Source organism: Zalophus californianus, chromosome 14 (genome assembly GCF_009762305.2).
Source record: "Zalophus californianus isolate mZalCal1 chromosome 14, mZalCal1.pri.v2, whole genome shotgun sequence".
Lineage (NCBI taxonomy): Eukaryota > Metazoa > Chordata > Mammalia > Carnivora > Otariidae > Zalophus > Zalophus californianus.
In genome coordinates, this window is record NC_045608.1 from 5,359,645 (window position 1) to 5,376,574 (window position 16,930).

At 57.1% G+C, this 16,930-nt stretch overlaps 1 protein-coding gene across 6 annotated transcripts in view; it reads left to right on the top strand.

The window, feature by feature from the left end:
• Nucleotides 1-16,930, top strand: part of SCARB1 (scavenger receptor class B member 1) — a 72,236-nt gene that overhangs the window by 10,057 nt on the left and 45,249 nt on the right. For 3 of the 6 annotated variants that reach the window (XM_027575261.2, XM_027575262.2, XM_027575260.1), the window contains exon 1: nt 11,981-12,070. The exons of the other annotated variants lie outside the window; for them this stretch is intronic. In XM_027575261.2, coding sequence (XP_027431062.1) covers nt 11,996-12,070 — 75 coding nt within the window. In that variant the 5' untranslated portion in view covers nt 11,981-11,995. Of the gene's footprint in view, nt 1-11,980; nt 12,071-16,930 lie in introns of those variants that run through there. 6 annotated transcript variants of the gene reach the window in all.

Genomic DNA, 16,930 nt, shown 5'->3' on the forward strand with positions numbered 1-16,930 from the left:
CCCCACAGCCTGTAAGTCCCTTCTTCACGGGCCCCTGCCTGCTTCCATTCTCAGAGCTCTTACCCTGTTCCAGCCCCACAGGCCTTCCTTTTCCTGCAGTGCACCGGGGTTCTTTCCGGTTCTGGCCTTTGCATGTGCTGTTCCTGCTCCGCAGAAGGCTTTTCCCCCTCTGGCTCTTATGCTTGGTTCCTCCTCTTTTATGTTTTAGTTCTAATGTGACCTCTTGAAGAAGCTACCCCCTGACCACCAACCCTCCCCCTGAACCCCACTCCTACTGTCTACCCCATCTGTGTTATAACCACCCCATTTTACTCCCTCCCAGTGACTGGGTGTGTCCCCCAGCTAGGCGTTGCTGTCTCTGGATGGACCCCTTTTCCATCCTGACATGACTTACAAAGATGTCATCAGGGCTGTCTGTAAGCGGTGGGTAAAGAAACAGTGCCTGTCCTGGCGGAGGGGGGCCAGGGGAGGCGTGGAGGCTGGTCTGGAGTCCCTTCCTTCTGCCTCATGGAGGGAGCAGGGATCCTCACAGCAGGTATGGGGCCCCAGCCGGCAGGCCGCTTGCATGGGGGAGGGGTGTGTTTCCCTTCTTGCTGCATTTAGGCCGAGGTTCAGCATTAAAGTGGAGTCGCTTATGTGCCATCTCTTGTCTCTACCAGCAGAGACTTAGTGAGGCTGGTGGGGGAGACTGCGGTCCACTCTGCCTGTGGTTTTACTCTGTAAGGGTCGTGGAGGTGACTCACCCATGTAAAATCATTTCCCTGCACCCAGTGAACCACCTGTCGCCTGGGTCCCCGTCAGCCTGGAGAGTGGTGGTGGTGGTGGTGGTGGTGGTGGTGGTGATTTTTCGTGGCCCTGCTTTTCTTCCTGTGGGTCCTGAATGCAATCTTGGAATTAAAGATTCATTTTTTAGGTATGTAGGCTTCCATATCATTCACTGGCATCTCTGTCTGGGGCTCAGAAAACAAACGGTCATCTGCACTCTGTGGGGGAGAGACTGGTTGCTTTGAAGTTCCCCGGAGGTCTCCAAAGGGAACCTTGTGGAGGGACCTTTAAGGGTAATTGGAGAATTTTCCTAGTGGCTGGGAAAAGTTGTGCTGGGAATGTTCATTGGCTCTGATTGGCTGGGCTTGTGTTACATGCTCCTCCCTGAGCCAATCACCGAACTTGAGAAATGGACTGCTGTGATTGGTCAAAGTTGGATCACATGCCCATCCCTGGAGCTCGGGAAGGAGTTTGGTTTTTCCCAAACCGCAGGGAGTTAGGTGGGTGGGGTGGTGCCCTAAATGAGAAGGAGGTGGGGTAGGGGGTAGGGGGGAATGAGGGTGTTAGCAGAAAGAGGAAAAGGTGACAGGCAGCAAAAATGGTGGAAGGGCCCTTTGCCCCAGAAGAGCTTCCCCTCTTCATCTCATTGCCTCAGTGACTGGCAATTCCAGTGTTAGAGATTATTTTGTTTGGCTTCATCAAAGATCTCTTGAGGAGGTGGTAGCTTTGAGCTAATTGTTTTTAACAGGGAAGGTTTCACAATCTCTCAGATCGTTAGATCTGGAACTTGGGTTTTCCTCAGTCCCTTTTTTAATTTTTCCTATGGGGAAAACAAAACCCAGAGGGAGCAGAGATTTACATGAGGGCCCAGAGCAAATTAGCAGTGAGTGCTGGAAGAGCAGATTGTCCCAGGTGAGTAGAGGAAGTGGAGTGCTGGGTGGAGGCCAGATGGGCCAGGGGAGCAGGGCTTGGAAGAGGCTGAACAGTTCCAAGAGCAAGTCGTTAACTAGTGTCCTCTATCCCGGTCTGCTCCACATCCTGGCAGCAGGATTGGGAGGAGGTGTTTTTTAATAAACTGGGAAAGATGTCAGAGCTGGAGTGTGCCAGAGTTCAGGCTTTGTCTGCCCCTGGTGGGAGGCTCCCCTGGGTGTGTGCTGGAGGGGAGGCGAGGGAGGGAGGGACGAGCCGGAGACCCTGTGGCCTTTATCACAGTCTGCCCAGGTACAGAGGGGAGAATTGGTCTGGAACCCTTGGAGCCAGCAGGGGTATTCTGCAGTGTGGCTCAGCACACCTGTAAGCAGGAGTCCCCGGAGGAATGACTACCAGCCTGCTGGCCCTTGCCCCAAACCTTGGGACATTTCCTTTTTAAGCTAGGACAGTGCAGAGGTGTGTGTGGAAGGGGCCTGCCTAGAGAGCCAGGCCCTCGGGGCCCCTGGGAACATCCCTGACGGAGTGCCCTGCGCGCCTACATGGTCGCCTTCCGTCTGGGAGACAGGCATGGGGCAGAGTGGGATGTCGGGAGCTGGGAGGTGGTACCGAATGAGGGGGCGCAGCGTGTCGCCGTCAAGATTAGTCGTGAGTTCTCGAATTGCCAGGGTTCTCTCCAGCCCTTGGCCAGGGTCTTGGCATCCAGGAGATTAGGTGGACCCAAGAACATGGGCTTTGGAGCCAGACAGTCCGGGTTCAAATCCTGACTCTGCCACTTGCCAGCTGTGTGCCTTTGGGCCAGCGACTTAACCACTCTGTGCCGGACTCCTCGCTCTGGAAAATGGAATGTCGTCTCTAGGGCTCTTAAAACGTGGAGGAGTTGGCATACGTAAACCACTTAGGATAACAGCTCAGCAAGTGTCATGTAAGTGTTTGCTCTTGCCATCGTCTTAGCCTTATGGACACGGGCAGATAGAAGGATTGGCCTGCCTCAGTTTCCCCTAAGCGGGACCGTACTGGGCCCCCTTTCCTGCGTCTGGCTGTTCTCACTGCATTGTCCCTCTCTTCTCTAAGTCTTCCCAGCTCACATGTGGTGGCCTCACTAGTCTGTCCGGAGGCCTGGGAGGGCTCCACCGTGTGCATGTCCCAGCCGTTCCCACGAGGGACCATTCAGCCCCGGAAAACAACTGGACAGCAACCTCTGCGTTCTTTTCCCACCTGAGGTTTCTAGTTTGAAAAATTTTAGTTTGGAGAAATTGCCAGAACCGTGTGAGGGACTGGTGGGAGCCCTGTGCTCAGCGACGCTGACTGTTTGCGAGGGGACCGGGCCAGTTTCCTTGGCAGGCTGCCCCTCGATTTGGATCTGTCCCGTTCTTTCCTCGTGAGTGCACGTTTTCTTCTAACAGATTCCCACACAAAAGCCTCCTTGTGTGAATCGGATGGGAGTAGAGCTTTTGTGGCTCAGTTGGGGTGGGTAGTCTGGACTCCCCCAGCTTGGCAGCCCCACCCGCAGCAGGCCGGGACCCCAGGGGGGGTCTGCACACACACCCCCCCCCCCCGGGACTGCAGGAGCCAGTGATTCCTTCCGTCCTTGCCCCTCTCGATCCTTCCTCCACCTGCGTCGCGTTCTCCTCGCTCTGATTCCTCGCCCTCATGCGAGGCGCCAACCAAGGCCTGTGGATCCTTCCAGCCGCCTCTGCGCGCCTGGATTCCCCCTTCCCCTCCCTGCCGGAGCAGGACTGCCTGTGGGCTAGGCTGGGCCAGACACCCGCCTCCTGCTCTGGGCTGGAGAGCCCAGGGGGGGAGGGGCGGCCCTGGGAAGCCCGAGCGGCGGGTGGGGGCTCCCCTCTGTTCTGGGGCCTCCCGCCCATCCCCCTGAGGCCTGCAGCATCAGCCTGGCCCCTTCTGGCCTCTGGGCTGGCCGTGGAGGTCATGCTGGCCCTCCTCGGCCCTGAGCCCACTGCAGCCGGAATCCCCTGGCAGCGGCCGGAGACTCTCCAGCCCCGGGACTCTCTTCAACCGCCTGTTCCCAGGCTTCCTGGATTCCACCCACTGCAGCTTCCCGCTTCCTTGTTGCAACTCCGGAGTCTTTAATTTCTCTCTGGGGTGAAATAGGATGCGCTTCAAGGGAAGTGCCTAAGACACGGCGGTGAAGTAGAGACCTCACACGAACACCTGTGTGATCACCCCCCGGAAGAAAAGCAGGACCCCGTGCTTTTGCAGGCAGAAGCCCCCGCAGAGGAGACGAGGCTCGTTCCCAGCTTGCCTGGCTTTCTGTTGCGTCCCCGATGCCCTGATGCCGAACTTTACTCGAATGCAGTCAGACTGCTGTGGTCTGAATGTCCGTTTTCCCAAAATTCATCTATTGGCAAACTGAATGCCCAGGGTGATGGTATGAGGAGGCAGGGACTTTGGGAGGGGACTGGGTCAGGAGGGTGGGGCCCTTATAAAAGCATTCGAGCCCTCTTATTTAAGATTTTATTTATTTATTTGAGAGAGAGGGAGAGACAAGCAGACTCCGTGTGGAGTGCAGAGCCCGTCATGGGGCTTGATCCCACAACCCTGAGAGATCATGAGCTGAGCTGAAATCACGAGTCGGAGGCTTAACTGACTGAGCCACCCAGGCGCCCCCCCCCCCATGAGTGCCCTTTTCAAAGAGTCCCCAGAGAGTCCCTTTTCGCCATGTGAGGACACAGCAGAAAACCTATGACGACCCAGAAGAGAGCTCTCGCCTGACCGTGCGGGCACCTTGATCTCAGACTTCCAGCCTCCAGACAGTGAGAAATAAAGGCCTATTGTTTATAAGCCGCCCTATCTTACTGATGGCATTTTGATCTCGCAGCCCTGATGGACTAGAACAGGAATTGTTCCCCGGGGTGGGGTGCTGCTTTAACCACACCTACACCTGGGGAAGCGGCTTTGCACCTGGGTCATTGGCAGAGGCTGGGAGAGTGTGGGGTGCGAGCTGGAAGGAGCCCACGTTGCCCCGAGTGGACCATTAAAATCAATCCTGGCGAGGGCTCAGAAGGAGGAGAGGGGGGCTGGCGAGAGCCCCCGTCTTCTTAGAGGACACCCTGGTGGTCGGGAGCAGGGTGTGGTGGCCCGCGGATGTGAGGACCTGCTTGGAAACTGGAGAGGCCATCCTTGAGAGAACGTGCCCGAACTGTGTTTGCAATCCGGGGTCTTGTGGCAGGTGGAGCTTGCAGGTGATGAAGTTGGACACCTGAGCCCGGGATGGAAGGTGTGGCTTGGCTTCTTCCTGTGCTCATAGTAAAATGCCAACGGAGAGAGGCGACGTACAGATTGTTCATCACGGGGAGGCAGAACTGAAACATTGGAAACCTCCCAGCCTATCCAGCAATGGAGACAACGAGGAAGCCTGTTCAGAAGAGAAGGCCAAGGGTGTGGCCGATGACCGTTTGATAAAAGGATCTGTGTGGGTGTGAGCCAGACTTCATTCACCTCTGCAGGAAGACAGCCAGTTGGAACCGAAGAGGAAGGACAGGGAAGGAGTGAGGGAAGGTGGCTGGAAATGTTCGATTTTATGGGACGGACCGTGGGGCCGTTCGGCCACCTGTGTGCTGTTCTTCACGACAAGGGCAGGACCCCAGGAATGATTCAGAGGCCATCGGGGGGATTATTTTCCAGCCCCGGGGTTTAGTGTGGTTTGCCCCGTTGGGTTTTGACCCGTTCCTCCCTCCTTTCTCCTTTTGGGAAGGGAGTGTCGAACCTGGGCCAGTCCCACTGTGGTGTTCCCGAAGCCCGTAACATTTTCGATCTCACAGGCTCCAGGCTGGGGCCTTGCTGGTACCCGATGTCGATATCTAGATGAGGCTTTGGACTGGGACTTTCGGGTTAAGGACACGTGAGAAGGGTTTAGTGGGATTAGTGTCCCTTATAAAAGAGACCCCAGGGGGTCCCCATCGAGGGCACACTGAGAAGCCTGCCACCAGAAGGAGGGCTCTCCCCCGACCCCTCCAGCACCCCTTGTAAGGAATAAATGTTTGCCGGGACTAAGCCACTCTGTCCGTGGTACTTTGTTCCAGCAGCTCAGCCCAGACGGACTGGGGGACCCACGTATTCTCTGGTCTGTTTTCGCTTCTCGTTACATTTGTGAGATCCGGCCTTGGGGTTGCAAGAAGCCACACCCGGTTTTCACGATTGTGCAGTATTCCATGAGGCCATCTGGGTGTCTCCGGTGCACGATGGCTGGGGGTGTACACGCCCACGTTCCCCGGGGGCCCACAGCCAGGGTAGGGCCGCTGGTGCCCATGTGCATCTCCAGCCCTGCCCGGACGTGTCAGGCTCATTCCCAGAGTGGTTGCGCCAGCGCTCACGCCCCTCATTAAGTTTTTTATGTAATAATTTATGGAGGTGAAATTCGCATAGTGTACAATTAGTCATTTTAAAGTGATCAATTCAGTGCCCTTTCGTGCCTTCACAGTGTGGTGCCGCTGTTGCTTCCACGGGCTGCGGGGACAGTCCTGCCCCCCACAGTGAAACCTGCTCCCCCTTAGCAGTCACTCCCCCCTCTGCCTTCCAGCCCCCGGCCCCCGCTGAGCGGCAGTCTGCTTTCCATGTCTGTGCGCCTCCTCCAGACGCTTCACACAAGTGGGGTCTTATGGTCTGTGTCCTCTTGTGTCTGGCAGCTTCCCCTCGGCACCGTTTTCGAGGTCCATCCATCCGCCTTGTGGCAGGTGTCCGCTGTGGATAGAGCTGTGGAGAGCGCGGGTGTCCGCGTGCCTCTGCGGGCCTGGGCGCACACGTGCGTGTGCAAGAGCGTGGGCACACGCGGGCACACGCGTACGATCCCGCATCGCGCTGGGACTCTGCACCCGGAACAGAGGTTCTGGATCCAGGCAGGAGGCGCTGGCTCCCCGCTCCTGGCTCTGCCTCCCGCTTGCTGTGTGACCCGCGGCAAGTTCCTCCCGTCTCTGCGCTTTGTGAGGCTCCCGTAAACGGGGACAAACCGCGCTTTCCCCGCAGGCTCCCGGTGTCAGCGGGGTGCGACCCGGTTGGGTCACCGTGGGGACGGCTCCCCCTGGCTCCGGGCTCAGGACTCCGGTCTCCTTTTCCGGAGTCGTGCGCCGCTCCTCCAGGCCTGCCCGTGTCGCCGCTTGTCCGGCGGGCTCCGGGCCTCCTGCGCCGCCCGGATCTCTTCACGGGTCGTTCGTTCCCTTTGTGCGGGTGCCGGTACCGTGGGCTCCGGCCTCCGCGCGCGGCACACGTCCCGGCCCCCCACCTTCCAGTTTTCGGGGACTTCTGGGTCGTGGCGTGCCGGGGGAGCCTCCTCACTAACCATTCCTCCCGCATCCACGCCGGCGCGGGAGACCTTCAGGCCTTCTCGAGCCTCTCTGGTGGCGATGGGTGGGGTTTTGATGTGCGTTTCTGAGTTTTGAGACATTTTTCTTTTTTCTTTTTTTTAAGATTTTATTTATTCATGAGAGACAGAGGAGGAGAGAGAGAGAGGAGAGAGAGAGAGAGAAGCGGAGGGAGAAGCAGGCTCCCAAGGAGCAGGGAGCCCGAAGCGGGACTCGATCCCAGGACCCCGGGATCATGACCTGAGCCGAAGGCAGACGCTTAACCATCTGAGCCACCCAGGCGCCCGAGACATTTTTCTTTTGTATGTCAGTGGGGGTACAGGGTCCCAGGCTCAGAGAGTTTGAGGGGCCTGCTGGGGGGTCACACAAAGTGGGGGTAGACCCCAGGCCTCGGGCTTGGTTTAATCAGAAGTCTCAGGCTCCTGATGGCGGAGGTCAGCTAAGCCTGGAGTGGCAGAGGACGTGAGGTTCTCCAGGGAAAGTTCGGAGCAGGAGGCCGGTTGTGTCCAGGACCGGGAGAGAATGTGGCTGTCCCCCCCACCCCGTTCCTGCTGTCTCAGCTTGGGCGTCCCCGCCCGCTAATAATGGGGTGCAGCTGTGCACGCGTGTACTAATTTCCCAGGTCTCTGTTCTCACGTGGCCGTCCCCTGCGTGTGTCCCCGTGGCCTCCTCTCTTCTTATGTGGGCATCTGTCATTGGATTTAGGATTAACTCATCTCCAGATCCATAATTTGATTCCCTCTACAAAGATGCTGTTTCCAAATAGGGTCACATTCCGAGGTTCCAGCTGGACAGGAATTCTGGGGGACACTATTCAACCCACCCCCACTTGGTGTGTGCCCGATCCTCAGACCTGCAGAATGCCAGGTTCAGATCCAGCTCCTAGTTCCTGGTTCTCTGGGAACTCGGTTTTCTTCTGGGAGCCACCCTGGACCTGTGCAGTGGGGCTGGTTTCCTCGGCTCACACGGCCTCAGCTGGTCCTGTTTCTCATGACAGTGGGACTGGACGTGCTCCCAGGGCCAGCGCGTGCCCAGAAAGCTCCTGCTGACATCAGAAATGAGATAAAGAAAGAAAAGCCAGGGCATGATTTTTAAAAATTGAAAGCATACAAGAAACTAGTACAAGCTCCGAAGAAGGCACAGCATGAAAAGTCACCGCTCCCTGTCCTGACGATGGGTCCCGGCTCCAGGGGGGCTGCCTGGTGACTTGGTTTACTAGTCCCTTCCTGAAAACAGTGTGTGTGTCCACAGGGATTGGTACATGCTTCCTTCCCAGGCACACACGGTGCATGCCCCGCGTGCCTTTCTCCGCCTTGGGTTTGGCACCTGGGGGTGGATCTTGGAGATCCCTGCTCTGGCACGTATGTCACCTTGGAGGGGCCCCGCCGGAGGCCCTCCCTCCACCCTATGGGCTTGGGAAACAGAACGTTGCGAAGGCAGAGCTGTGGTTCCCTAGTTCCTGCCAGAGCCTTGCAGACGTGACCCAGGAAGCCACAGGTTGGGATCCATGTTAGAAAAGGCTTCTTGCTGGAAACACCTGTGTGTCTTCCGGAACTTTCTCGGGGAGCATATTGGTTGCCTGGGACTGCCGTAGCAAACCGTCACAGACTCGGTGGTTCAAAAGCAATGGAAGTCCGCCCTGTCAGAGCTCTGGAGACCAGAAGTGTGAAATCAAGGTGTTGGCAGGGCTGCGCTCCCCGCAGAGGCTCTGGGGAAGCCTTGCTCTTCTGGTGGCTCCAGGTGGCCCTTGGCTAGAGGCCACATCCCTCCGATCTTTGCCTTCCTTTCCACATGGCCCTTCTTTGAATCTTCTCTTCTGCTATAAGGACACCCGCCTTTGGATTTGGGGCCTACCCGCGTGATCCAGGATAATCTCATTTTAAGATCCTTAACTGGATCGGCAAAGACCTTTCTTCCACACAAGGTCACTTTAAGGTTCTAGGTAGACACGTCTTTGGGGGGGCCACCGTTCCTCTCCCTACAAGAAGGATGATGCTGACAACAGCAGTGAGCAATGACTGAGTGCTTGCTGTATGCCAGGCACCAAGCCGCACGGGGAACAGCTTATTAGATCCTCACAGTGCCCCCATAGTGCGATTATGCATGTTTTTCAAGTGGAGGCACAGAGGTTCAGAGGGGTCAAGAGACTGCCAGAGGTCACACAGCTGGTGGCCGAAGGGCAGCCCGGACCAGCACCTGTGCTCTTCACTTTTGTTCCCAGGGATGTAGCCCAGATCTGGTTGGAGGGGTGTTTTGTGTGGCCCCACACAGCAATTAAAAAATTTATTTAAGTAAATGGGTAGCCAGCATTTAAAGATGGGCAGATTTATATGCAAATCTAGATTTCTAGGTGTTCATGACACAGTTCGTTGGGGTCTGTTCTTTGGTGAGCTGAGGTCTGCTCACCTCCGCAGGACGATGCTCTCCTGCTATGTGGCCGTGGGCAAGTAACACTTTTCCTGGCCTTGGCTTCCTCATCTGTAAAATGGGGACAGTCCTAGCCCTGGCCACGCAGCTGTTGCTGCGAGGGACACACAGGTTGGTAAATGGGGTGTGAGCAGGCCCCGCCTGGTGCGTATTCAGCTGTGTGTTGGCTGTGTCAGGCCGGCCCTGTCGCCATCAATTTCCAGTCTGTTTCTGGAGTAAATTCAGAGTTTGTTCACAGAGACCGTCCAGGGTCCTGGGTGATGGAAGAGTTCCCAGGGGAAATCTGGGCCGTTGGGAGCCCCTGGGGGTTCTGACGGCGCTGAAAGCCTTAAGCCCACCACAAGCATCCCGCCTCAGTTTACCCATCTGTCAGGTGAGGTGCTGTGAGCGTCTACATGGCCGAGGGCTGGGTGAGCATGGTGCTTTGGACGCTGCCTGCTCCTGGCGAGAGCCTGGGGATGGTGACGGTGGGGGCGGTGAGGCAGGCCGTGTCCTGGGCACCTGGAACAGGAGGGTGGCAGACCAGTGTGGCCCAGGGAGGTGGCAAGGAGGGGCTGTAGCGGGGGACAGGGGGGTGGGGAGGCCGTCCTTGGCGGGCAGCCTGGCCCTCACCATCCTCTCCCACAAGACGCAAGGACTGACGTCACTGACCTCCAGGCTCCCTTGTGGCAGGGAGGGGGTAAGTGTGGGGGAGCTGTCAGCAGTCATGGCGACCTGTGTCCTTGGTGGGGAGGGAAGGAAGGCCGGGCGCTGGGACAGAGTCCAGCTGAGGTTTGAGATACACTTCAACCCTGGGGGACAGTGTCGGGAGGGGCTTCTCGAACCCTCTTCATGGGTTTGGACGTACTAACAAGCAGCCTTGCATTTCTGCAGCATCTTTGACTTTTCGGGAGCTTTCACACCTGTGGTCTGGTGGACCTGCCGCGGGGGAGCCTGGGCGGGCTCCAGGAGACTGCGAGGTGGATAGAAGCAGCGCTAACAGGGGGCCCCCTCCTCCAGCCACGGGGGATGCTTTGCATTCATCATCATCTGCCTCCTTAGCCACTCCAAAGGGTTCAGGGGATTTCAGTCCCCGTGGATGGATGGGACGAGATGGGTGGAGAATCAGCTCTGTGCAGCGCTGCTGTGAACCAGCCGAGGGAGTGATGCAGACAGGGTGGGTGGGGGGAGCAAAAGGAGGCCGCGTGCTGTGAGAAGGAGGGGTGCTCATGCCCTTGGCATGTTTGCTGAGCACCTACTGTGTGCTGGGCCCTGAGCAGTGCGGGGGCTGCCGTGTAGACGGAGCTGACCGGGCTCCGCTCTCAGCTGCTGACATCGTAGCGGGAGGGACGGCCCGTGCACAAGCAAATCGAGATGCTCACAAACAGTGTCTGAAGGGAGCAAGGCGGGTGAGTTGACCTCAGGGTCTGGTGGGGTGGTTGGGCGGGCCTTTCCGAGGAGGAGTCAGGCATGGGCGCGGCTCGCCGGGCAGAGGGCACAGCACGTGCAAAGGCCTGGAGACAGGAAGTTGCTTACCAAGTGGTGGAGGAGGAAGCGGGCCAGTAGGGCTGCGGAGGGGGGAGGCAGGCTGGGGCCTTGCAGGACGTGGTGAGGGGCTTAGATTTGGTATCAGTTTGTCGGGACGCCTTTGGGTGCCAGGAATGGATTTGAGATTTCTTCTGCAGGGAGAGCCACTGGGTTGTGCCAATGGACTGTTCTTGGTGTGTGAGGGAAGGAAAGCAAGGACAGCTCTCAGACTTCTGTTTGAGGCGTGTGAGGCTGTCTTCCAAGACAAAAAGACCAGGTAGGGGGGTGATCAAGAACAGATGGACAGTGTGGCCTTAAATTTGGCCTTAAATTCCTGGTGGGACAACTCAGCAGAAGAAAAACAAAAAAACAAAAAAACAGGCCAAGGACTTTTAATAGAGACCTCTCCGGAAAAGATGCACAAATGAATGCAAATGAAAACCATGGCGATCCCACCGCACACCCGTCGGGGTGCCTACTACCCGAAACTGGAAGAATCACCAGTGTGGGCGGGGCGTGGAGAGCCTGGAGCCCTTGCGCGCTGCTGGTGGGGGTGTGGCGTGGTGCGGCGTCTGCGGAAAACCGGGCGCAGCTTCCTGGAAAACTTAAACACGAAATTACCGTGGGACACAGCAATTTTCCCTCTGGCCGTACGCCCCCAAAGAACTGAAAGCTGGGACACGAGCGGATCTGCACACCAGTATTCGTAGCTGTGTGGCCCCAGCAACTCAGGGGTCCACGGACAGAGGAGCAGGGAAAGGGAGGCCCCTCCATCCACCGGAATGTGAATCAGCTTCGAGACAAGGCCGTTCTGCCCCCTGCAGCCCCCGTGGAGGAGCTCAGAAGACATGGTGCTGAGTGAGGACAGCAGCCGGCCACGAGAGCACACACACCACAGGATTCCACTCCCGCAAGACAGCCAGAGGAGTCCTGGTCACAGAGACAGGACGTGGGATGGGGGCGCCAGGGGCCGGGGGAGGGGGCCAGGGTGCTGGGGTTTCCTGGGGACAGAGCCTCCGTTTGGGCAGATGAGAAAGTTCTGGAGACGGATGGTGACCCCGGTCGCACAGCGACGTGAATTTGCTTCATGCCACCGAAGCGTGCACGTAAAAACAGTGAAGATGGTAAATTTTATGCTATTTAAAAAAAATCATGATGGGGTTTCACCTGAGGGGGCGTTGGGTTCGGCGCTGTGGTCAGATTACAACATGCTGAGCCTCTTGCAAAAGAGCGAGCCTTTGAAGGAGGCAGCCCTGAGCTCCTGATTCCTACCAGCTCAAACCACGGTTGCCCCATTTTATGAGGCCTTGGCAGGCTCCCCGGCGCATTCTTGAACGGGGGCCAAGGCGAGCGAAAGAAGGCTCATTTAGTAATAGTTCTGGTGGCTCATTGACACTGAGGTGCCTCCTTGAGAGCGGGTCCCGGGTCCCTCCCGGCTCTCTGCACGGCCGCCGGGGCGGGAGGAGAGGACACCCTGCGGCCGAGCGGGGGGCCGGGGCGGCGAGTACAGGGGCCGGGGGACTTTGTCTGGAAAGGGACACTTCGTAAATATGTTGGGCTCTGCAGGCCAGACAGGTCCGGCGTCAGCCGCTGGGGTGCAGAGGATACACCACTGGGGGGGGTGAGGCTGTGTGCGTGACGGCGTTCTTCACGGGCACTGAAATGTGATTTTTCTGGAATTTTCACGTGTCATGAAATAGTGTCCTTCCTCCCCCAACATTAAGAAATGTACAAGCAGGGGCACCCGGGGGGCTCCGTCGGTTGGGTGTCTGACTTCGGCTCGGGTCATGATCCCAGAGTCCTGGGATTGAGCCCCCCGTTGGGCTCCCTGCTCGGCGGGGAGCCTGCTTCTCCTTCTGCCTCAGCCCCTCCCCCCGCTCATGCTCGCTCGCTCGCTCTCTCTCTCTCTCTCTCATGAATAAAAAATCGTAAAAAAAAAAAAAAGTAAAACCATTGTTAGCTTCAGGGATGAATGGAAGCAGGCATCAGGACAGAATTGGCCTGGGGGCTGCAGTTTGCTGGACCCTTCCTTGCTTGAAAACACCCCGCCTTGTTATTGGAGTGGAGTGAAGGAATCGAAGGGGTGCTTGTTCCCTGCCTGATGCGCATGGAAAAGTGGGGCCCTAGGGTGGACTGGGCCTGCCAGAAAGAGTGTGGACGGGTGGACTGCCGGATTTCATCACGGCAGTGGAATTAGGGGGTCCAGGTGAGGCCCTGATTTGAGAGGTGGAGGGTAGGATTGGGCTTGATCCGCCTGGGGACAGGGGTCTCCCCACTCATCTGTGATCCTTACTCTGCCATACCTGTGGGGAGCCTGTCCTGAGACAGAAGGTAGGGTGGTTAGAGCGCAGGATTTGGGGCCGACTGGGGTTCATGACCCTCTGCCTCTGCGGGGTTTGTACCCTTGGGCAAGTGAGTGGTTTAAATCTCATTGTGCCTTAGTTTCCTCATCTATAAAACAGAACAAATAATGGTACCTGCCTCACAGACTAATTGTCAGGATTAAATGAAAGAAAACATTGCTTCAGATGGGATGTTTTGGGCTACAAGCAACATAAAAACCTGCTTCCAGGTGGCTGGTACAATACAGATGTTTGTTATCATGCTTCATAAGAGACTGGAGATGGTAGGTATTTCCAGATTTGTTCAGCAGTTCAATAATGTCAGGGCACTGGGTCAGTGTGTGGGCGCTTTCTTAGTCTTGTCCTCATGGTCTCATGATGGCTGCCACAGTGCCAGACATCACACTGTCCCATACATCATTCACAGCCACAAGGATGAAATTTAGGGCTCTCTACCCAATACTGGAAGCAAGTCAGGGTTCTCTTAGTTAAGGGATGGGATAGAGGTGGGCTTTGGGTGAGCAGCAACACACTCTGCATGTGTGCCAAACATTCAGCACGTAGCCTGGTGCCCAGAAAATGCTGGCCATCCCCGTCGACATTAGCCTACTATGTATTGGGCGCACAGGTTCTTCACAGCTGAACATACCCAGATCAAGAAACAGCAGTGCCCAGAATCCCCTGTGCTCCCCCCTAGTCACTACCTGCCCCAGGGGTAAGCACTACCCTGACTTTTTACAGCGTAGATTGGTTTCAGCAGGGCTTGTCCTCGATCCGCATGGCATCACACAGCGGGTACTCCCGCAGGCTGGCTACTTCCGCTCAACATTGGCTGTTCCTTCTCACAGTTGTGTGAGTATACCACCGTGTGCGTGCTGGTTCACCTTCTGGTCGTTTCCAGTTCGGGGCCCCCAGGAATAAAGCTCTAGGAACATTCGTGTGCACGTCTTTGTGTGGCCATGTGTTCTCATTTCTCTCGGGCAATACCCAGGAAGGGGATTAGCAGGTTGTGGGGGGGGGAGGTGTGTGTGTTCTGCTTTGGTGGATATTGCCTGACGGCACTCCAACGTGGTTGTACTGGTTGACCGTCCTGCCAGTGGTATACGGGTGTCCGGGTGCACCCTAGCGCACGTCTGCAGATCCGTCCGATGCCCCCGAGCTCCTCCGATGGCGTATCTGAGTCATGTCAGATCGACAGATCTGCTCTCTCACTTGGCGCTCGGCTCCCGTCTCATGGACTTTCCCCCCATAAGTAGGCGCCAGCTTGGAGCATCATAGGTGCTCAGGCAGGGTTGGAATGAGTGAAGGAGGGACTGCTGTGTTCTCCTCTCGAGTGGCTGGGCTGCAGGGGCTGCGTGCAGACTCCGGCCCCTGTGAGGGCCGACAGGCGGCAGAGGTGACCGGGACAGCCTGGTGTGAAGGGACCGGGAGCCGTGGGGCCTGTGGTGGCCGAAGAGCAGGCCCGCCAGCCAGCTCGGTTCCTGAAGCCTGGGGCCGTGTGGCGATGCACATCTCCCCGGTTTTCAAAAGTTGCTGGAAATACGGCCTTTATCTTGCCATTTAAAAAATATTGTCAGGAGATTGAAATGTTTTGGAATACCGTGTGATCCCAAACTCTTCCCCTGGCCGGATCTGGCCCATGGGTGGACAGTCGGCTTCAGGGAGGCGGGGGGTCCAGACCCTCCTGGTTCTGACGCCATCCCAGGACAGGGGTTTTTGTTTTTGTTTTGGAGGGGAGGATGGTGGGAGAGGGCATTTAAGACATTTTGGGTGATTTTTAAAAACCTAGAAAACATTTCAGACATACGTACAGGTAGAACATGTCATGACTGCCATGTGCCCCTCACCTGCTTCCACAGACATCGAGTCGTGTGTCCTGAGATTTGTCTGTCCCCCCCCCAAACCGTTTCCCCTTTCCCGAGTTATTCTGAAGCATATGTTTGGCATTGTTTCCTCTGTGTCCCTCACATGGTGGTTCTCTAACTTTATCCACCAGTGAGTCCCTGGGGGGGGCTTGCTGACACACAGATGGCTGGGCCCCACCCCCGGAGTCTGAGATGGGGCCAGAGAACCAGCATGTCTAACAGGTTTGCAGGGGATGCTGATGCTGCTGGTCCAGGGACCCCACTTGGAGAACCTCTGCTTGATCAGGTACAGAGTAAATGATGACACAAAGCAGCAGAATCCGCCCCCACACCCCGACACTGCCATGATACTGTTAGCACCCCCAAACTGATTTGAGGTAGAGAGGTGAGGTTGCTCAGCTCCTTAGAAATCCCCTGGGCCATCCACCCCTTGTGCTTGGGTCCCTTTTGGGAAGTGAGGGACTGGGGCTCAGTGGTGGCCAGTCCCTGCCCAGCCAGGAACTTCCTGGGTCCTCTAGGAACCCCATGTTGCTCTGACCTCCGCTCTTCCCCATCTGTTCCCCCGGGGAACCCGCTGGCTTTTTGAGGTGGGCTTTGGCGGGACCCTCCTGGTTCTGCCGCCATCCCAGGACAGGGGAGGCTGGCCCTCCAGGGCTCCTCAACCCCCCTGATGTTCCTGGCTAGGGGTGTAGCTGGGTGAGCTCTTTTTGGGGTGTGCCTCAGTTGATGTTCTGACACCCTTGTGTCACTGTCAAGTGAGGCTGCCCTTGTGGTCGCTGAAGTCAGGAGGCAGTGGGGGGTCTGCAGCCGGAAGGCGCTTGTCATCCAGATTCCTTTGTGAGAACAAAGCCCCCCCAACCCCCAACTGCACAACTTGAAAGAAGCCGCCCAGAGTGCGTCCTGCCTTGGGTTTCTTTTAAGGCAGTTCAGGCTGCAAGTCAAGGAGGGGGTCCTACGGGGGGTGGGGGGTGGGGTGGCCCGGGCATGCTAGAGCATACGAGGCACGGGGCCTCACTTTGAGAAGACAGTGGGCCTCCCCTGGTGGGATCTGGTCCACCTTGTCTGGCCTGGGTCTTGCCTGCTGGCTGCAGACAAGAATGTTCCAGAAAGGAAGAGGCACCTGGGCGGCAAATGTCACTCTGCCCTGGTGCAGGGGTGTTGCCAGGTGTGGAGGGGGCTCCGGGGGAGGAAGCCCCACAGCTCTGAGTAGGTGTGGAAAGCAGGACATTGGTCCCCCAAAGGTGTCTACGTCCTAATTCTGGAATCTGTGAACCCGTTCGCTCACGTGGCAAAGGGGACTGGGCCGATGCCATGAGATCACGAGTCTCGAGGCCGAAGGTGCTCCTGGGTTGTCTGGGTGGACCTGTAACTTTCTCAGCCTTGTCCTCATGGTCTCGTGATGGCTGCCACAGCACCAGACATCACACTGTCCCATACATCATTCACAGCCAGCAGGAAGGAGGATACAGTGGGAGGGCCCTGTTCTTTTATTGTCACAAGGGTCCTTGGAAGAGGGAGGGAGGGACGTCAGAGAGGATGTGATGATGAGGGCAGGGTTTGGGGCGACGGGCCAGGAGCCAAGGGGCACGGTGGCTTCTGGAATCTGGAACAGGCAGGGAAGTGGATTCTCTCTGAGAGCCTCCAGAAGGAACCAGCCCTGCTGACCCTTTGATTTTAGCTCCGTTTTGGGGTGAGACCCACTTTGGATATCCGACCTTCAAGTTGCAAGAGGCTAAATTTGTGATGTTGTAGACACGTAAGTTTTTGATAACTTGTT